Source organism: Xenopus tropicalis, chromosome 5 (assembly GCF_000004195.4).
Source record: "Xenopus tropicalis strain Nigerian chromosome 5, UCB_Xtro_10.0, whole genome shotgun sequence".
In the NCBI taxonomy this organism is placed as follows: Eukaryota; Metazoa; Chordata; class Amphibia; order Anura; family Pipidae; genus Xenopus; species Xenopus tropicalis.
This window is the reverse complement of record NC_030681.2, coordinates 17,265,887-17,288,722: the sequence shown is the minus strand read 5'-3', so window position 1 is coordinate 17,288,722 and position 22,836 is coordinate 17,265,887. Positions and strand designations below refer to the sequence as shown.

The following is a 22,836-nucleotide window of genomic DNA, read 5'->3' as shown; positions in this document are numbered from 1 at the left end:
TTTCTTTTGATAGAGGACTCAGTGCAGCATTACTGTGAGTGCTTATGGCTGTATCTGATAAAGATTACTTAGTTTTTACCTTTCCTTCTCCTTTAAAGGAAAACTATACCCCCCAAACAATATAGTTCTCTATAAAAGAAATATTTCAAAACCTTGCTTTATCTAAATAAACTATTTTCATAAAAATATACTTTTTTAGTATTATGTGCCATTGGGTAATCCTAAATAGAAAATTCCCATTTTAAAAATTAAGGGCCGCCTCCTGGGATCATAGGATTCACAGTGCACACAAACAAGCCAAGGCACACATACATGCTAGGCCCCATCAGCCAATGAATGGGCAGAGTTCTGCCTTTTACTCCCACACTACTTCCTGTTACAGTTAGAGCTGCATTATTTCCTGTCAGCTGATCTCTGAGGGAGCACACAGCCCATCACTAAATGGCGGCTCAAGGGGAAAGCTGTAAAATGGCAATATTTACTGATGTGTATATTCCAGTTTGGCGAGATTCTTTAATAGGCCCTTAATATGATATAAACTATCCGTTGGTTAAGTATTCATTCTGGGGGTATAGTTTTCCTTTAAAGTGCCATCTAAGGCAAGGTTCTTGGATGAAGTGGCCCTGCATGTGAGTGAAGGGCAAGATGAACCATACCTAATATGTTGGAGAAACCCTCTAAGACGAAACAGGGGATTGTTGTCCAATAACAAGTGTGTTAGCAGCGCGTTTCAAGAATTACAACTATGTCATAGGTTGTAGTCAAACACTAGTTTGATTAGTTTGATCACTACATGGACTTGGCAGCTGTTCTGCCACAAAGCTTTTCTTTGTGAACTGCCTACACTGACTCTTACTTTAACCAAATGGCTTCTTCACAGGGACAGAATGTTTCCTTCCAGCAGCTTCTCTATGGTTTTCTCTATGGCCACTTGGATCACTCCTGTATGCTGTTGCCCTAATGTCTGTGGCATGCAGGGCGAATGTGAACATTTTCGTAGCTACATGCATGCTTTCCAGCTCGGCAATAGTCCCATAGACTTTCATAGTACATCACTTTGACCCTGCCTGAGGTACTGCGCCTGATTGAACAAGTAGTACAGCTTTACTGTATATAAGAGGCCTCCAGGGTCGGACTGGGCCACCGGGACACCAGGAAAAATCCTGGTGGGCCCCGGCGGCCCAGTCCCGACCCTTGCTGCACTCCCTCTGCCCGACAGCTCCTCACCTGACGTGGTAAATTTACGCATGGTCAGGGTAGGATGCCGGGCGGGGGCCCCTGCGGGGGGGGTTAGGGGACGTGGCCAGCGGGGGCACCTGCAGGGCCCCTGGGGCTGGAGCCCCGGTGGGCCCTGCACCCCCCAGTCTGACCCTGCAGGCCTCTCCTTGTCTTACGTTGCATAGCCTACTCTATCCAGGTCTAGTACAGATGTCTTTGATATTTGCCACCATTATGGGTGGTGGTAATCCTCATCTATGTATCATTAGTTGCATAACTAACCAGTCCTGAAGTTTAAGGGCCACTTTTTCCTTGCTTGTAACAGCTGCAGCTTTCAGAATTAGTATTGTGTGAAGTGCTATTGTGCCTATCTTTCTAACGTCAGACTTTCTTTTTATGTCCCCACGGCCCTCCTTTAGGGTTGCCACCAGGCCAGTGTTTCACCGGCATAGACGTTAAAATACCTGCCACGGCCAGTATTACAAATTTACTGGCAATATACAGTAGTTGTTGGTAAATTTGTAATAACTTGTTCTCTGCCCCCAGCCCACCTCCTACCCTCTCTCCCAGCTCCCTTTCTAACTTGCCTTGCTTTCTATTTCCCCTTGAATACAATCCACCGACATCATTCCCCATCCCCACTGACATCACAACCCACCCCCTCGTGGACTTGCCCCCCACCCTAACCAGTAAGAACCCTACCCACCTTCTGTGCCTTATTCCTCTTAAATCAATCTGGAGGCAAATTGTTAAAATGTTTTTGGAGCTATTGGTTATGCTAGAGTGTTGTCTGTATCCATATTTCCTATATATATATATGTACTTATTTTGTTTGTGCCTTTCAGCAGTTCAGTGTACTCCACATTTATCAAAACTTCTGCATCAGTCAGGAAAGTTTTTTTAGCCAGTTGACACATTTATCTGCCTTGATACATGTGTCAGTTGAGACTATCTGAATACACAGCATAGTATAAATCAGGTGCGGCACCAGCCCAATAAATAGTGAGTGTCTATGGCACCTTACAGCAGCCCCCCTGGCATTTGCCAGAACCCATAGACTGCCAGTCAAGGCCTAGTATAAATTCAAATCTATCTGTACTGTGTATATGCATGGACCCAGACAGCTAAAATAGACTGTTTGGAAGCAGCTAAGGATGGCAGCACAGCACTGATAGGAATATGCTCTGGGTCGGTGTGTTTCTTGGTGAAGATGAGAGCTGCACTGTAGTCCAAGTTTAGCAACTGTAATTACTTGATCGGGGATTTCAAACCTTTGTTAGTCGTGAGCCACACCCAGATGTAAAAAGTGTTGATGAGCGACACAAGCATGTGTTACAGGCCCACAGTGAGGCCGTAGCAACAGTTATTCTGATAAGGAAAATGAATTGAGACACAGAGCCAAAGTTACTGTTTATTACATAGATAATTTACAATATACTGTTTATTCCATAACTTCTTGTCCTTTACAACTGTTATACTGTATCAGCTGGCCTATGTTGTACTATACATCATACTTTCTCAGAGATGCCAACATCGAAACAGCATTTTACTTGTGCCTAAATTCTCCTTTTAATTCATATACAGGGCAAATCAGCGTATATGACACATGGCACACTATAACAGTGGCACAGTATTTACACACATAGGTGTACCTCACTTTACACTTGTAAATGTAATTTACTTGCTAATAGAAGAAGTACAGTAAACGCAAAATAGACTACAGAATATCTATTGCTATCTAACTGATTCACAATATAGTTTACAGCAGTAGTCCAGTTAAATGTTAAATCTATAATAAAGCAGGCAGGCTGATGCTGTCTTAACAGACAATATGGCTCCAGCAATCTGTCAGCCATTTTGTCATTTGTTTTAGTTACCACGTTAAGATAACATAAGAAACCTATGCTTTATATAAGCATATTGAACTAACATATTTTGGTGCTAAACAGGCAGTAAGCTACATACCTGATAAGGAAAATGAATTGAGACACAGAGCCAAAGTTACTGGTTTGCTGCCTCTTGTCAACTGAAAAAAACAGCTCTCTGTGTTTAAAGTACATCCTGGGATGGGCTTATCAACGACCTTTATAGGGGGGGTGGAAATAGATACCCAAGATGTACATTACTGATCACATTCTGATGCACATTAACTTCCTTTCTATTGTATTATTTTAAACTGTATATATATATATATACAGTGGTGTGAAAAACTATTTGCCCCCTTCCTGATTTCTTATTCTTTTGCATGTTTGTCACACTTAAATGTTTCTGCTCATCAAAAACCGTTAACTATTAGTCAAAGATAACATAATTGAACACAAAATGCAGTTTTTAAATGAAGGTTTACGTTATTAAGGGAGAAAAAAACTCCAAATCTACATGGCCCTGTGTGAAAAAGTGATTGCCCCCCTTGTTAAAAAATAACTTAACTGTGGTTTATCAATTTCAATTTTCAATTTCAATATCAATTTCTGTAGTCACCCCCAGGCCTGATTACTGCCACACCTGTTTCAATCAAGAAATCACTTAAATAGGAGCTACCTGACACAGAGAAGTAGACCAAAAGCACCTCAAAAGCTACACATCATGCCAAGATCCAAAGAAATTCAGGAACAAATGAGAACAAAAGTAATTGAGATCTATCAGTCTGGTAAAGGTTATAAAGCCATTTCTAAAGCTTTGGGACTCCAGCGAACCACAGTGAGAGCCATTATCCACAAATGGCAAAAACATGGAACAGTGGTGAACCTTCCCAGGAGTGACCGGCCGACCAAAATTACCCCAAGAGCGCAGAGACAACTCATCCGAGAGGCCACAAAAGACCCCAGGACAACATCTAAAGAACTGCAGGCCTCACTTGCCTCAATTAAGGTCAGTGTTCACGACTCCACCATAAGAAAGAGACTGGGCAAAAATGGCCTGCATGGCAGATTTCCAAGGCGCAAACCACTTTTAAGCAAAAAGAACATTAAGGCTCGTCTCAATTTTGCTAAAAAACATCTCAATGATTGCCAAGACTTTTGGGAAAATATCTTGTGGACCGACGAGACAAAAGTTGAACTTTTTGGAAGGTGCGTGTCCCGTTACATCTGGCGTAAAAGTAACACAGCATTTCAGAAAAAGAACATCATACCAACAGTAAAATATGGTGGTGGTAGTGTGATGGTCTGGGGTTGTTTTGCTGCTTCAGGACCTGGAAGGCTTGCTGTGATAGATGGAACCATAAATTCTACTGTCTACCAAAAAATCCTGAAGGAGAATGTCCGGCCATCTGTTCGTCAACTCAAGCTGAAGCGATCTTGGGTGCTGCAGCAGGACAATGACCCAAAACACACCAGCAAATCCACCTCTGAATGGCTGAAGAAAAACAAAATGAAGACTTTGGAGTGGCCTAGTCAAAGTCCTGACCTGAACCCTATTGAGATGTTGTGGCATGACCTTAAAAAGGCGGTTCATGCTAGAAAACCCTCAAATAAAGCTGAATTACAACAATTCTGTAAAGATGAGTGGGCCAACATTCCTCCAGAGCGCTGTAAAAGACTCGTTGCAAGTTTTCGCAAACGCTTGATTGCAGTTATTGCTGCTAAGGGTGGCCCAACCAGTTATTAGGTTCAGGGGGCAATTACTTTTTCACACAGGGCCATGTAGGTTTGGATTTTTTTTCTCCCTAAATAATAAAAACCCTCATTTAAAAACTGCATTTTGTGTTTACTTGTGTTATCTTTGACTAATAGTTAAATGTGTTTGATGATCAGAAACATTTTGTGTGACAAACATGCAAAAGAATAAGAAATCAGGAAGGGGGCAAATAGTTTTTCACACCACTGTATATATATATATATATACACACATTTATTCATGTAAATCTGACCTCATATTTACTGGGGTCACACATGAAACAAGTTCTTTGGGGGCCAAATAAGGGCTGTGATTGGCTATTTGGTTGCCCCATGTGGGCTGCTGGCCTGCAGGAGGCTCTGCTTGGGGTAAAACTGTCTCTCTGCTTCCAAAACTTGTCTCCAAGCCAGAAATGTAAAAATGGCACCTGCTTTGAGGCCACTGGGAGCAACATCAAAGGGGTTGGTGAGCAACATGTTGGGGATCACTGCACTAGAGGGTCCCTAACAATTAAGTAGCCCCCAGCAGAACAATAGGAAGGTAGCAAGATAGCAGCTCCCTAACAGCTCTGCTGAAGGATTCAGCTGCCTGGAATGATAGTACCTCCATAGGCTAATTGCACTGCTGGTACTGTACTGAATTTTAGTGAGCAGGTAAACAGGCAAACTGCCTATACTCCCAATAATTTTAGGCATTTCTCTGCCAGCTAACACAGACTGTGAAAAAATACTGCCCCTTGTTCTATTTGCCTCAATTAGCTTGTACAGTAAAGGAGATATATATATATATATACACACAGTGTGCACATTTAAATAATGGTACATTGACTTCTATAAATAACTGCAGATTCTAAATACCTTATGCCAGGGGTGGGCAAACTTTTAGGCTCGGGGGCCACATTGACTTTTAAAATTTGACAGACGGGACAGGCCAGCACTTACATGTAGTCTTGATGCCAAGTCTTGCGTGATAAGACTTGCGGAGTCGGGACAAAGCGAGACACGCCAATCCTCAGCGGGCCAGATTAAAAGGACCAACGGGCCAGACGGGGCCTGTGGGCCATAGTTTGCCCACCCCTGCCTTATGCAGTGGTGGCATCCAGGATACATTAAATAAAACGAGAAGCAGTGGAAAATGTAGTCCCAAATACATTAAATACAGTGAAGGACAGTGTATTCTGACAGAAAGGAAGACCCCCTCTTTCTAACAAATATAAGGTTTCCTGAAAGATGGAGAAGACTTCCATATAGTAGCATTCAGAACGAGTTCACCTTGGGTGGGAGATATCGGGCTAATCGATCAAATTGCGACTGGCATAGAAGCTGTCGGACCAAGAACTGCATCAATGAGCCAATGCAGTCCCTGATCCAACGGTAAAATTGAACCTGCCCAATCGACACCTGCCCGATTTTCAGCCAGATATTGATCAGGGAGCCCGTCCAGGGTCCCCATACACAGGCAGATAAGCTGCTGAATCGGTCTAAAGGACTCGAATCGGCAGCTTAAATCTTCCTGTTAATGGTCACGTTAATCCTGGCCCCCTGTTCTGCTGATCTAGCTGACTACTTTGAGACATAAAATAATGTAACAGAAGTTGACTTTCCTCAGCCTGCCTTCAGTCTGCCTTCAGCCTGCATCCTCCCAATCCCACAATTCCCTGCACACATGATGTCAATAAGGAAAGGAACATCACAGTGCAATGCATTGTGGGTTATGTAGTTCCTGCATGCTGTCTGTAAGCTGTGGGGAAGTTGTTACAATAAGTAACATCAGTGTTTTAGTCCCTCCTCCCCTGCCAGGATTTCAAATGATGCAGAAAGAGAAGAACTGTTTTGCAGTTGGATATCAGCATATAAAAATGGTATTTATTCATACTTTTGAAGGAATAGATTACAATGATAGTTCATTAGTGACTTCTGTGTTTTGCGGGGCTCTTTAACAAATCTTGGTTCAGAAGCCAGAGTTCCCCTATAAATCTGAATCCATCAGTAAATTATCAAGGGTCGATGAATCGTCCCCTAATGTGTGCCTAATAGAAATCTGTAGGTATGCTTGGCCTCTAAAAGAATCTGCTTGCTGCTCTCTGTCATAATCTGTTTTCCAGAACAGTTATTAACCCCACGTTGTGCCTGTCCTGTCCATCACAGAATGAACTTACTGGTAGCTGGCCCCCTTGATTGGCTGCCATATGCTGTGCAGATTGTGCTGACTCAGGGCACGGAAAGCCAAAAGAACTTGTAGCTCAGAGACCATATTACAGAGAGCAATGGGATGTAGTGTCTGCTCACTGCTCTGAAACACAAAGAACAACAATAATGAGTGAGCAAAGGCTGGTGGATAGTGATGGGCGAAATGTTTCGCCAGGCATGGATTCACAGCGAATTTCCGCGTTTCGCCATTGGCGGATTGTTTTGCGAAATGGATACAAAAATTTGTGGAGGAAAAATAGTTGCGGGCGTCAAAAGAATAGCCACGGGTGACAAAAAAATAGCCGCTGGCGACAAAAGAATAGCCGCGGGTGACAAAAAAATAGCCGCTGGTGACAAAAGAATAGCCGCGGACGACAAAAGAATAGCCGCGCAACAAAAGAATAGCCGCGGACGACAAAAGAATAGCCACGCGACAATTTTTTTGTGATGCATGACATTTTCACAGTTTCGTGAATTTTTCGTCATTTCGCGAATCTTTTGAAAGATTTGCGAATTTTTCGGCGAAGCGAAATAGGACAGATTCGCTCATCTCTACTGGTGGAGTTAACTCCCTGTTCCTCTGGTAGAAACGCCACTGGGCATCGGCAACTCAGATATTGGCAGGCCGACGGTAATTCAGAAAAGTGACCAACCACACGCTGTGCCTTACCTCTCAATCATCTCATGAACTTTCTTAAATACTAATGAGCAAATCTGTTCCATTTTGCTTTGCCTAAAAACTTGTTAAACTGCTGAAAAATTATCAAAACAACGAAAAATGCGAAATGCAGCGAGCAGACACTGCATGCCATTGCTCTCTGCAAGATGGTCTCTGAGCTACAAGTTCTTTTTTATGCGACCCTGACTTTTTGGACTTACTTGATGCAGTGAATTTTTTGTGGTGGCGAATTTTCGTTGCCGTTTTGAAAAAAAACCCACCAATGGCAAAATGCGGAATCCATGTCTGGCAAAAAAATTCGCTCATCACTATTCTTGAAGCTTTTTTCCATGAAGTCAGTGCCTTGTGATATGCAGATTGTGCTGAAAGAAAAGGACACTTCCAAGCAAATCTGAACCCTAATTATTCATATGCAAATGATGGCAATGAAGGGTTAAAAAGAACTGTGCGCTACGCATGTGACGAAAAAAATGTTAATTTTCTTGTTTGTGTGACATGATTTTAAGGGTTTAGATTCAGGCACTTTGAATCATGCTGAAAACGACTCTGATTCGGCCTGAACTGAATCCAGGATTCGGTACATCCCTAAAGGTGGCCATACGTGGGCAAATTTATAAGTAAACCTTTTTTTTTTCTATGAGTAAAATTACTCTAAACAGCCTCCAGAATTACCTACCTTTGTCCCAGCATTCTCTCTGACCTGGTTCCTCAGTCAGAAGGTATTCTTTTTTCGTTGCTTCCTTGTGCAGAGTGAAGCCCTGCCCCCACTTCCTGTTCAGTTCTCTCTTCAATTCGACAAGTTTGTCGGAGTGGAGAGCCTTCTGTGCATGCCTGGAGGCAGCAGGAGACAGTCTGTGCATTAGCTGTTTTTTTGGGTTTTTTTTGATGAGAGACCTGAACAGGAAGTGGGGGCGGGGCTTCACTCTGCACAAGGAAGCAACGAAAAAGAATACCTTCTGACTGAGGAACCAGGTCAGAGAGAATGCTGGGACAAAGGTAGGTAATTCTGGCAGATGACAACTGAGCAGATTTAGGGCTGAGGAGCCACGGAGCAGTTCAGCCAACCATGATAGATTTCTGCTACCGCGGGTGACTAACTGCTCCGATATGTCTTTCCACCGGCAACTATAATGGTAGTCAGTGGTGGAAAGCCCTTCGCATTATTTTGGATTTCCAAAATCACACAAAGTTGCCTGCAGGAGGAAACTTAGCGAGACTTTAAAATACAGAAGCAATGCGGTGGCCTTTCCATCTGCGACTCCTATTGTTGCCGGTGGGAAGGCATTTCAGAACGGTTAGTCACCCACAATAGCAAAGATCTATCGCGGGCAACTGGACTGTTCTGTGGGTCCTTAGCCTAAAAATCCTGTCAGTACAAGGACTGTATCAGCTCATTGATTCACTACTCACCCTGACGGCATGGACCGTCACTGTTCGAATTGCTCGAGGGCTAACTGATCTGATCAGCGCAATACCGGCCACCTCCAAGTGGGTATATCGGGCAAAGATCCACTCCAAACGAGCCAATATTTTAATGTATGGCCACCTTAATAAGTTCTAAAGCAGGGGTGGCCAATACGTCAATCGCGGTCCACCAGTCGATGCCCAGTGGATTTCTGGTGGACCTCGATGAAGCCGGGAATGCGGAAGTGCTGCGTGAGTGCGTACGTATGCTGCGTTGCATTCCCCGGTCATCGGTCGATCGCGAGCGAAAAAATTCTGGCCACCCCTGTTCTAAAGTATATCTAAAGGAGCCACACATGTGGTTACAGTAAAAGGGGTATGTGTGTGGCTCCTTGAAATATTCTTCATTGCTGAATTTTTGTGGTTTGCGGAGATCTGCACCGCCAGTGCTGCTGTGTGTTTAATTTAAAGAGGTGCCAGTTTGTATAGGAAGACATATGTGGTGCAAGCAATGCTGGGCAAAGCAATAAACAAGTTTCTGTTATCCTACAGATCAGCAATTGCTGTTGTTATTGCACTTCACTTTTCTGTTATAAATGACTTTCTTTCTATTACAGAGCATTTATCGTTCTAGCTTCTCCAATCAGATAAACATTTAGTGCCCAGGAGCCTACAAAGGAACAATTAAAAACAATGTGATTGGATTAGCCCAGCCCAACTGCAGCCTGGATTTTGCAATAAAATCATTATGTATCTACTAATAAGAGACAGAGCTGTTTCTAATGTGAACAGATATGGCTGTGGCTGGATTGTCTGATTAGATCAGTGCCAATGTGCATAGACAATTATATCTGTAGCACAGGGTACAAATACATTCTGGTTTATTATACAACTTGACTGTTGCACCATAGTAGATACATTTATGAGACTCCATTAAAAAAGGGGGGTCTGATTGTCAGCACAATTGTTCTGGTTCCCAGTTTGCAATTTGATCACTGTCAAATAATAAAAAATAATAGTAAATATACGCAGGCACAGAAACACGTATATAGGTAGAATTACTAAGATTAATGTGCCATAAATGAACGGTGCTACTATAGTTGGTGGAGTGGCTGGGGGGATACAGGCTTTGTACGTGCCCATTATATGCAGTAAGGATACCTACCCTGAGTCTCTTAACTGCTCTGAAACTACAGCTCCCAGAAACCCCCATATCTGACTGTCTTGGCTGCACAGTTGGGGTAACTATTTGGGGCAGATTTATTAGCATTCTGATTTTTGTAGTTTTAGAGTTTTTTGAAACCACAACTCATCTCATTTCCACAAAAACCACGAATGTCTGGTCATTTATTAAAAGATCCAAATGAAAAAAGCATGAATGAAAAAGATGCAGCATTAACAGGAAAACCGCATCTTTACTTATTGCACAAATACAAGGGTCAAGAAAACCTCTAAAACCACGAAGCAAAGAAAGATCTTCCACGAACACCTGCCTTTGACTTCTGCATGATCTCAACAGGTTTTAGATGGCATATTTTTTCTTTTGGATTTGTCACAGTTTGGACCAAAAAAATATGAATTGTGAAAAAAAAAGAATGGTAAGATGGTTCAGGGAAACTACCAAAAACAAGTTTTTAATTTTACTTAAGATACATTGCAAAATAGCTAACCTCTCTCCCTCCAGTAGTACCTATAAAAATGAACCAACCTAGGGTACTTCGTTGGGGAGCATGGCACAACCATTTTTTCAGCTCTTGGGGTCCCTTACACAGGCTTGGACTGGGTGAATGCACAGTACACTTCCACTTTTTAATATGAGAGGACCACAAGCCCAGGGTATGTATGTGGTCTTCTTCAGAGAGGAGCAGGCAGAAGGCAGGTAGAAAAAAGAAACTGAAATATATTTAGGGTGAAGCATGCTCACCTAAAAATGGGTTTCCAAAGTCTATGATAACAAAAGATATTACTCATTTGATTTTGTTGAGTTATTGGGTATCCAATCCATACCAATCCATATCCATGTATTACTATTACTTCCCGCTGTTCCATGCGTTTGAGCTGTTTGCCCAAACCAGGGATCCCCACCTTTCTTTCTAATGAGCCACAGTCAAATGTATAAATACTTGGGGAGCAACGCAAGCATCAAAAAGATTATGGGGTCACAAATAAGTGCTGTGATTGGTTATTTGGTAGCCTCTATTCAAGCTATAAGTAGGTAGTACATCTTGTTTTTATTTAACCAAAACTTGCCACCAAGCCAGGAATTCAAGAATAAGTATCTGCTTTGGGGGCACTGAGAGCAACATCCAAGGGGTTGGGGAGCAACATGTTGCTTACAAGCCACTGATTGGGGATCATTAGCCCAAATGATTGGAACAATAGAAAGGCTGCCATACTGTGTGTGGTCCTACATATTCTTTTCATCTCTCGGGCCCGTAGGTTGATCAGTCATAGAACATGGCCGGCCCATGGGCTTAACGGATGGAGAGCACACAACTAGTTTGTTTTCTGGATCAGTTTGGAACTTCAGCCACATGAATGATATAAATATATTTTGTGTGTCTGGTAGCATATATTGATCTTGAACCCAGACAATTCTAAACACCTCTGTTGTAAAGCTTAAAAAAAAGTATTTGTTGAATTTGGAAGGAAAGTGAAAACGTTGTTGAGGTTGGACTGGGAATTTCATCAAAGCAATAAAATGTTACTGAAACTCCTTTGCTTTAATATCATTTAAATGAGTTAGCATTAATGATGGATAGGAACATTCTGATCGTCTCATGTTGCCAGAAAAAAAGTAATTCATCCTCCCATAGGAACCTTCACGATTTGCCAGGCTGGAGCTGGACGGGGGACATAGAAAATGTGATCAAAGTAGAAAGTCGTCGGAAAGGTGTCAGAATAAAATATTTCTGTGAAACTGAAGTTTACAGAAGTAGCAGAAATCTGAAAAATGTGCAAAGTTTAACTGATATTGCTGATGCTTTATAAATAAGGACCATTGTGCGGAGTTCATGTCAGGCCAGTGTGACTTCCATGCTTAGCTTTTGGCATAACTGCTAACTGCCTCCCTTTCCCACTAGGTTCTCCCAGGCAATAGAGTAAAGGTGGCCATACATTATACGATCTTGCCAAACAAGTGGATCTTTCCCTGATATGCCCACCTAAGGTGCGTTATATAGGGATAATTACAACAGCGGAGATAGGAGTGGCTGGAGCAAGGACCTTATCAATAAACTGATGCAGTCCCCAATCCAACTAAAAAATCAAACCTACCCTTTCAACACCTGGCTGATTTTTGGCCAGATATCGGTCAGGTAGGGCCATCGTGGGTTCCCATACACGGGCAGAAAAGCTGCCTAATTGGTCTAAAGAACTCAAAACAGTGGCTTAAATTTGCCCTAGTTTGGCCAACTTTACCTACCTGCGCACCCACTGCTATTATAGAGCAGCAAACTAGCCAACTGCAAGGGTCTACTCCGACATTGGAAGGCATTTACTGGTTTACTATTCTCTTAGGGTTATGGCACACATGGCATATTTAGCACTATTTATGTTGGTGACCAAAATGCTGCAGGAAAAGATGGATAACCATATTGTGTGTGTATAATGCATTGAGGGAGATATGCAATATGGTACAAATAGGACAGGCTTTGAAGTATCTGGCACCATTATCCCTTTTGCAAATAGTAGTGTGCCATGTTCATCATCTTCAGATGCATTAAAACAATCTGTTGCACCTTTGTCATTATGGGGCAAAATGCAAAGGGTAAACAACATATTTTTGCACTTTAGAGTTTAGGGGTCATTTCCTAAGTGCATGTCGGGGTGCAAAGAAGGGACACAGTTGGGGCTGTTTTTGTCATTTTGTTCTCAGCCTGCATCAGGCAGTGCAGTATTCATAAGCAGTTGGTGGGGGAGGCATGTAGGCCGGTGGGTAAGTTACAGGTTCAGGGTAAGGCCATGGCAAAGTTACTGGTCTGCTGCTTCTTGTCAACTGTTTATTACATAGATAATTTACAAAATACTGTTTGTTCTTTCATTTCTTGTCCTTTACAATGTTATACTTTATCAGCTGACCTATGTTGTACTTTACATGGTGCTTTCTCAGAGAAGCTAAACAGCATTTTACTTGTGTCTAAACTCTCCCAATACTTCATATTCAGGGCAAATCAGCTGTATGACAAATGGCAGTTTCACACCATAACAGTGCCAGAGTGTTTACCCACGTAAGTGGTACTTCACTCTCAGTAATGTCATTTACTTGCTAATAGAAGAAATGAAGTAAATTCAAAATAGAATATAAGATATCTATTCATATCTAATTGATTCACACAACAGTTTGCAGCAGTAAACCAGTTAAGTTTTAAAGGGATTCTGTCATGATTTATATGGGGTACATTTTATTTCTATATTACACTGTTTACATAGCAAATAATTCCCTCTAACGTTAAAATGTTATTCTTGAACCAATAAATGTATTTTTAGCTGTAATATTGGTGTGTAGGCGCCATCTCAGTGCATTGTGCCTGAGCTTTCAGAATGAGCCAGCGCTACACATTAGAACAATGGGAAGGGTTCAAGATAGCAGCTCCCAGTAGGTACCAGAATAGCACTCAATAGTAAGAAATCCAAGTCCGGCTTGGGACTCCTCCAGTTACATGGGAGTAGGAGAAACAATAGGTTAGCTGAAAGCAGTTCTAATGTGTAGCGCTGGCTCCTTCTGAAAGCTCAGACTCAGGCACAATGCACTGAGATATAGTTTTTGAATTATTTGCCTCCTTCTTCTGACTTTTCCCAGTTTTCAAATGGGGGTCACTGGCCCCAGCAGCTAAAAAACTATTGCTCTGCGAGGCTTCAATTTTACTGTTACTGTTGTTAAGGACAGTATACAGGGGGGACCCATGATCATGAAGTTGGCATATACCGTGTCTGTAAAATGTCTCATTTATGTCTGTGTAGTGTTTCCATTTCCTTGCTCAGCTAGGTTGCACAGATATCAGTGTTCCATATCTCGCAATTGCAACCCACCTCTTGCAGAACATATAACCAAAGCTTCAACTGCTCAAGAAACAAGAAAGTACCTCTTTGAGTGCCAGATCAGTGCTGCATAGAACTCAAAGAAGGCCAAACCGCAATATACTAAGAGAGGGGGCTATATTTTTCCCCTTAACGTCTGCAGCTTAGCTTCTTGCCTTTCTCATATCTAGCTGACAAGCAAGACACCCCACCTTCCCCCCCTTCTTTCCTGAGCTTAAATACCTTTACCCTGAGATCAATCAGAGGAAGAAGAAGTTTTGCTACTGAAACTGTTCCTGTCAGTGTGATTTCTTCAGATCTGATCAGACCCTTACCCATATATCTAATTTGGACGGAAATAGATATCCTTCGGACATATTAGTGTCCTTAACACTGTTACTTCTTATGACTTATCTTTCTATTCTTTGGTGTGTAGGTGCCATCTCAGTGCATTGTGCCTGAGTCTGAGCTTTCAGAAGGAGCCAGCGCTACACATTAGAACAATGGGAAAGGAGCAAGATAGCAGCTCCCAGTAGGTATCAGAATAGCACTCAATAGTAAGAAATCCAAGTCTGGCTTGGGACTCCTCCAGTTACATGGGAGTAGGAGAAACAATAGGTTAGCTGAAAGCAGTTCTAATGTGTAGCGCTGGCTCCTTCTGAAAGCTCAGACTCAGGCACACTTTACTGCTGTGCTGCAAGTTGGAGTGATATCACCCCCCCCCCCCCCCCAGCAGCCGATCAGCAGAACAATGGGAAGGGAGCAAGATAGCAGCTCCCAGTAGGTATCAGAATAGCACTCAATAGTAAGAAATCCAAGTCCGGCTTGGGACTCCTCCAGTTACATGGGAGTAGGAGAAACAATAGGTTAGCTGAAAGCAGTTCTAATGTGTAGCGCTTGCTCCTTCTGAAAGCTCAGACTCAGGCACACTTTACTGCTGTGCTGCAAGTTGGAGTGATATCACCCCCCCCCCCAGCAGCCGATCAGCAGAACAATGGGAAGGGAGCAAGATAGCAGCTCCCAGTAGGTATCAGAATAGCACTCAATAGTAAGAAATCCAAGTCCAGCTTGGGACTCCTCCAGTTACATGGGAGTAGGAGAAACAATAGGTTAGCTGAAAGCAGTTCAGAATAGCACTCAATAGTAAGAAATCCCAGTTACATGGGAGTAGGAGGCACTGCCTCTAAAATGGATTCTTTAGATAAGCATATCATACCAACATATTTTGGGGCTAAACAGACTATAAACTACAGACCTTTTAAAGAAAAAAAAACAGCTTTCTGTGTCTAAACTACTTGCTGGTATGGGTTAGTGGGACCTCTACTTGTGGAAGTGGAAATACCCAAAATATGCATTACTAACCTATTGTCTGATGCACATTAAAGTGGTTGTTTAGCTTTAAATTAACTTTTAGGGGCTGATTTACTAATCCACGAATCCGAATCCCGAATGGGAAAAAATCGGATTGGAAATGAACATTTTGCGACTTTTTTGTATTTTTTTGCGATTTTTTCGTCACCGTCGCGACTTTTTCGTAGCCGTTACGACTTGCGCGAATTGTCGCGACTTTTTCATAGCCATTACAAATTTCGTGCATTGTCACAACTTTTTCATAGCCATTATGACTTTCGTGAATTGTCGCGACTTTTTCATAGCCATTACGACTTTCGCGAATTGTCATGACTTTTTCGTATTGAGCTTGAAAAATTCGCAACAATTCATGAAAAAGTCGCAAAATACGCATTCGGACGCTTTTCGGACGTTCGTGGATTAGTAAATGTGCCCCTTAGTGTGATGTAGAGAGTGCTGTTCTAAAACAGTTTGCAAGTGGTCTTCATTTTTATTACTTTCAGTTTTTGAATTATTTAGCTTTTTGTTCAGCAGCTCTCCAGTTTGGAATTATGTCAGCTCTCTGGTTGCTAGGGTCCAATTTAACCTAGCAACCAGGCAGTGGTTTGAAGGAGAAACTGAAATATGAATAGAGAAGGGTCTAAATAGAAAGATAAATCATAAAAAGTAACAGTAATTTCTGCCCAATTTCAGCCCAAATGTTGGTTGGGGAGGCCTGTCGGTAACTGAGGCCCAATATTGGCAGCTGAAATCAGCCCCTGTATTTAAAGGAACAGTAACACCAAAACATGAAAGTGTTTTAAAGTAATTAAAATATAATGTACTATTATCTAGCACTGGTAAACATGTGTGTTTGCTACAAAAACACTATATAACGCTGCTGTGTAGACATGGGGGCAGCTATTAAAGCTGGGAAAAAGGAGAAAAGGCACAGGTTACATAGCAGATAACAGATAGGCTCTGTAGAATGGAATGGGGCTTTATCTGTTATCTGCTATGTAACCTGTGCCTTTTCTCCTTTAAATGGCTGCCCCCATGACTACACAGCAGCTTTGCTTATATAAACTATAGAAGCCTTTCTATGGCAAATCCACCAGTTGTACCAGTGCAGGGCCACAGTAAGCTATATTGTATTTACTTTTATACACTTTCATTTTTTGGTGTTACTGTTACTGTTTAACCTGAAGGTGAACCACCCCTTTAACTTTCCTTCTTTTGTTTGAAATTAAATGAGTACAATGTAGGCAGGTATAATTGCCTTTATAGTATCACTCTATACTAGCTATACAAAAGCAACCTACCTGCAGCATTAGTAGGCACAGAGCCTCTTTAACGTGGGTAAATGTTAGCAGTTATTTCTGTGTGGGTGCAAGGGTCCCATCCATACCCCCCCACCCCACCCCTGACCACACACAAAACAACAAACAGCTCTTTTTTTGTGGTCTTTTTGATTTCTGCTGTGTTTATTTACATAGCATTGAATTTAATCTGTAACTAGATTCCTCTTGTTTGATCTGTGCCCCGTGTAACCTTTGGCCGGCACAGGCTGCCCTTCATTAGCCCTGCTGGGAAACAGGCGCAGGCATTTGTGTTTTTTGGCTTGGCCGCTGCTGCAGTTTTCCCTTTCTTTTCATAAAAGCCTTTTCTTTTATCGACAGCCTGTGATCTCATGGCGATTCCAGTCAATGTAAAGAAATGGATAGACGAGAACAGAGAGTATTTTTTGCCTCCGGTGTGCAATAAACTCATGTAAGTATCAGGCCCCTCTTTATTCTTATTTAACAGTAACAGGAAATACTGATTGTTTAATCCCCCCCAATAATGGGATTTAGTTTGCACTACTATATATGTACCATGTCCCTTAATATTATAAAAGTTCAAAGCAGGAATTTATTGGTGCCAACTCCAACAAAAAACATTCCCAAGCTTTGTCCCAGTATTTCAGGGTGCTTAGCTTTGTATGTCTACCCTTGCACCGAGTGTTATGCCCTGGACTAGAGTCCTGCAGTGGGTGAGGTACACGCAGATTACCTGCAAAAAAAGTTGGTACCCTGTGGGTAGGATGTTTGGATGTGGGTATAGAAGCAGGTTGGGGGTCGCACGTCTTGTCTATATTCCTTATCTTATATTATATTATCTATACTAGCTATATGTTACTCAACATTTCTTAAACATTTTTTTGTATCCCCGCCCACTTCTGATGATGTCACTTGTGGTTTGCAGCAACATCACTTCCTGTTTAATGGGGGTCAGATGGTTTCGGGTCAGGTTGCCGATAAGGCAGTTGCGGGTCAGGTAGCAGGCCCAAGCAGGTTAAAATGTGGGTTGAGGGTTTGGGTTGTGGCCTATGGGTCTGGGTCGGGTCTGGATGGGGTCTGGTTCTAAAAAACTGGTTCTGTGCAGGACACCATGGACCAGCCTGGCAGCAAAGTGTCATGGAATCTGGTTTTCAGATGTTGGCAAATTGATACATCTGAGCAAGAACTGATTTTTAAAGGTTAATTCACCTTTAGCTTGATATTTAGTATGACATATACGAGTGATCCCCAACCAGTGTCTCTGGGGCAACATGTTGCTCCCCAACCCCTTGGATGTTGCTCTCAGTGCCCCCAAACCAGGGAGTTATTTTTGAATTCCTGACTTGGGGGCAATTTTTGGTTGAATTAAAACAAGATTTCCTACCAAATAAAGCCCCTGTAAGCTGATAGGGTGCATAGAGGCTGCCTAATAGCCAATCACAGCCCTTATTTGGCTCCTCCATGAACTTTTATGGTGCTTGTGTTGCTCCCCAAGTCTTTTTACAATAGACTGGGGACCCCTGACGTACACTGATATTTTGAGAAAATTAGTGGTTGGCGTTTGCTATTGTGTGTTTTTTGAATGATTTAATTTTTTGTTTGTTCAGCAGCTTCTAAGTTTGGAATTTCATAAGCTATCTGTAAGTGTGCACTATACCCTATCAGCCAGGGACTGGTTTAGATGAGAGACTGGAGGATAAATAAAAGAGGCAGAATAGAAAGAGCAACAAAGTAAATAATTCAAATAAGCAATAAAATATCAATAGGAATAACAGTACAATTGTAGCCACACAGAGCTATGGTTTTTTATTGGCTGCCGGGGTCAGTGACCCCCATTTGAATGCTGAAAAGAGGCAGAAGAAGGCAAATAATTTTAAAAACAATTATGAAAAATGACAAGCTAAATAATAATAATGCTGATAAATGGTTAATAAATTACCAATTAGAAATGTAATAAAAAGAGGAAACTTACAGGTAAACTACCCCATTAATGCTTAGGGGCCAACCCATTACATTTTTTTCCTGTTTGACAACATTTTCCTAACATTAATGTTCTATTTTAAGCGGTTTCTGATATTTATTTATTTATGCAGTTTTACACCGCTATAAAACCCAGCTTTTAGCACAATAACTCTCTTTGGAGGCCAGAGTGTCATTGACCCTACCTTTGTAAGTTCTCTCTGTGCCCTTCTTGTATAGCCAGTTAACTCTGAAGTTGCTGGCTTGCACCAAAAGCCTGATGTTAGCAGTCTAAAACTACAAATATCTCAGAAACCACTGAAATATGTAAAATGAATGTTAATTTAGAAGGTGCTCAGAGAAGAACCTTGAGTAATATTGCATCAGTTCGTGTTTTGGGTTTAGATCCCATGTGTAAAGTCATCAGAATACTGCTTTAAGCTGTCATACACATTCATTTTCCATGGACACTCCTTAGCTGCAACACTGAGCACTAACACCTATCCAAACCATTTATCCCTGATGCAAATTATATGCAAGGATTAACGATTCAGCAATACATTGTTAAACAGAAAAAAATTTGGCACATCCGATACAATTAATAAGTAATTTATGTTTAAATTCCATGTGCCTTGGATTAGAAATCAAGAGAATTTTTAGGAACAAGGTGCAGAGTCAGACCACCCCTTTAAAAATAACCCCTTTAAAGTTGTGTATACATCAGTCCTCAAAGCCTGGAAAGATCAACTATATAATTGTTGCAACAATCTTGTTACTGATCATGGCAGAGCAATGTAGGTGGAATTTGCTCTTTAGAGCTTAATATATACAGTGCTGGGGCCTTGGTTCAATTCCAACCAGGGTATTATCTGCATTGAGTGTGTATGTTCTCCCCATGCTTGCTTGGTTTTCTCCTACACAAAAAAATATACATAAGGGTTAACTGGCTCCTTATAAAATTGACCCTAATGTGTGAATGTGATGGAGCCCTAAGATTGTAAACTCCACGGGGGCAGGGACTAGTGTAACTAATTATGCGTAATTTCTGTAAACCTCCAAATTACAGAAAGGCCTTCTCCCCAATGATTCCCTTTTCTCTGTAATAATAAAACAGTACCTGTACTTGATCCCAACTAAGATATAATTACCCCTTATTGGGGCAGAACAGCCCTATTGGGTTTATTTAATGGTTAAATGATTCCCTTTTCTCTGTAATAATAAAACAGTACCTGTACTTGATCCCAACTAAGATATAATTACCCCTTATTGGGGCAGAACAGTCCTATTGGGTTTATTTCATGGTTAAATGATTCCCTTTTCTCTGTAATAATAAAACAGTACCTGTACTTGATCCCAACTAAGATATAATTACCCCTTATTGGGGCAGAACAGCCCTATTGGGTTTATTTAATGGTTAAATGATTCCCTTTTCTCTGTAATAATAAAACAGTACCTGTACTTGATCCCAACTAAGATATAATTACCCCTTATTGGGGGCAGAACAGTCCTATTGGGTTTATTTCATGGTTAAATGATTCCCTTTTCTCTGTAATAATAAAACAGTACCTGTACTTGATCCCAACTAAGATATAATTACCCCTTATTGGGGGCAGAACAGCCCTATTTGGTTTATTTCATGGTTAAATGATTCCCTTTTCTCTGTAATAATAAAACAGTACCTGTACTTGATCCCAACTAAGATATAATTACCCCTTATTGGGGCAGAACAGCCCTATTGGGTTTATTTCATGTTTAAATGATTCCCTTTTCTCTGTAATAATAAAACAGTACCTGTACTTGATCCCAACTAAGATATAATTACCCCTTATTGGGGGCAGAACAGCCCTATTGGGTTTATTTAATGGTTAAATGATTCCCTTTTCTCTGTAATAATAAAACAGTACCTGTACTTGATCCCAACTAAGATATAATTACCCCTTATTGGGGGCAGAACAGCCCTATTGGGTTTATTTAATGGTTAAATGATTCCCTTTTCTCTGTAATAATAAAACAGTACCTGTACTTGATCCCAACTAAGATATAATTACCCCTTATTGGGGGCAGAACAGCCCTATTGGGTTTATTTAATGGTTAAATGATTCCCTTTTCTCTGTAATAATAAAACAGTACCTGTACTTGATCCCAACTAAGATATAATTACCCCTTATTGGGGGCAGAACAGCCCTATTGGGTTTATTTAATGGTTAAATGATTCCCTTTTCTCTGTAATAATAAAACAGTACCTGTACTTGATCCCAACTAAGATATAATTAATCCTTATTGGAGGCAAAACAAAAATGCAAAAAAGACCCCTTATCTGTAAAACTCCAGGTCCCAAGCATTCTGGATAACAGGTCCGATACCTGTAATTTGTATTTAGTCAGCATCACGGGTAAATCACCCGTGTTTCTGTATCGATGTGAGAGTACCCTAAAACACATGCAGTACATGACGGTACAAGTCTTATTATCATTTTAACACAAGAGGGTGCTAGCGGTATATATCTTGTATTTCTTACACTGCTGGACTGTAACCATTAATGTGCTGTAGCTTTGCTGTCTGTAGTTGTACCGGGTTTTAGTAGTGTAAAAACAATAGCAGCTGGGCAAATATTATATCCCAGTACGGCACTGCGGCTGAATGCTATGCCTCTTTCCTACCCACAGTACAGGGGAATAACACCATCCTGATTTTGTACAAACTGCTTAGAGAGCATAGAATGTTGTGCATCCAGCAAGCATGAAAGTCCTATACTTATAACTATACATACAATAATACAATACACAAGGAGCAACATGTATCCTGGGTATAAATGATGGCAATCTATTCAGCTACAATTCCATTGTGCGCCAATAGGGCCAGGTGTAAATATTCACTAAATAAGGCAAATATATCCAACAATGTCAACATTTTGGTCTGGATTCTAAGGTGAGCAGATGAGCTGCCATAAAGGGGATCTCCATCCAAAACTTATTTTCTGCCTGGTTGTTTATATTTCCTGAACTGCTGGTTCTGATTCCTAAAATGATCTTGCAGAAACCAGCTGACAGACTTAGAAGAGAGACAGTTCTTGTGACATTGCTCAAAGGCAGACCCAAAGAACAGAAATGGATAAACAGGCACTGATCTAAAGAGCAATTACATTCACAAGTAACTTAAAAATCGTTGACAATGTTTAATGAATGTATTTTGGATATTGCTTAGAATGGAACACCCTGGATGCTAAACAGTCAGTGCAGGGGAGCCTTGACAAGCCTAGGGTGTTTAGGGTTAAATGGGGAGGTGCTAGTTTGGAGGAGGTGTGGCTAGGTGTTAGGAAAAGGGAATGCAGAAGCCTCTTTTAACTGGTAGTCAATTCGAGGCGCAGTGTCCCACCTTCCTGCCCTGTTATTCTGGTTTAAGAGTTGGTTCAGGGTGTTTTGCTGGCCTGGCTGGTAAAAATCGTGCTTCATGCCAATGTTATTAATAGAGAAAGAACATTAAAATATTGGAAGGACTGTATTTTTTCCAGAAAAGGTGGCAGCTCTAGTGGGGCACTGCCTTCCCTCCTAGTGTCAGTTATTTATGGCATTTTTTAGCCATAGATATGGGAATGCTTGACAGGGTGGCAAAGAACTGGTTTTTCTCTGCCTTCAGTTTGTTAAAGAGCGCCACACAACACAGAAACCCCTAATATACCTATTGCTGTCACCTGATTTTTCAAAAAGTATGAATTAATACCATTTTTATATGCTAAAAAATAGTTCTTCTCTTTCTGCATCATTGAAATCCTGGCAGGGGAGGAGGGACTAAAACATTTATGTTAAAAATTGTAACAACTTCTCCACAGCTTACAGACAGCATGCAGGAACTACATAACCCACAATGCATTGCACTGCAATGTTCCTTTCCTTATTGACATCACATGTGCAGGGAATTGTGGGATTGGGAGGATGCAGGCTGAAGGCAGGCTGAGGACTGTTGACCAGCGCCGGATTTCAAATCCATGCGCCCCTAGGCCACCCACCATTCGCGCCCCGCCCCCCACGCATGGGCAAACAAACCACCTCCCCCGTGTCACGCCGACGCAATCACGCATGCGCGGGCATTTAAACGCCCATAT

General features: G+C 41.5%; 1 protein-coding gene across 3 annotated transcripts in view; it reads left to right on the top strand.

Annotated features, from left to right (window-relative positions):
* haao (3-hydroxyanthranilate 3,4-dioxygenase) overlaps positions 1 to 22,836 on the top strand; it is a 77,779-nt gene that overhangs the window by 12,954 nt on the left and 41,989 nt on the right. For 2 of the 3 annotated variants that reach the window (XM_018093843.2, NM_001006913.1), the window contains exon 2: positions 17,136 to 17,226. In XM_018093843.2, the coding sequence (XP_017949332.2) occupies positions 17,136 to 17,226 (91 nt within the window). Of the gene's footprint in view, positions 1 to 13,318; positions 13,338 to 17,135; positions 17,227 to 22,836 lie in introns of those variants that run through there. The other variant, XM_018093844.2, reaches the window with a different exon arrangement.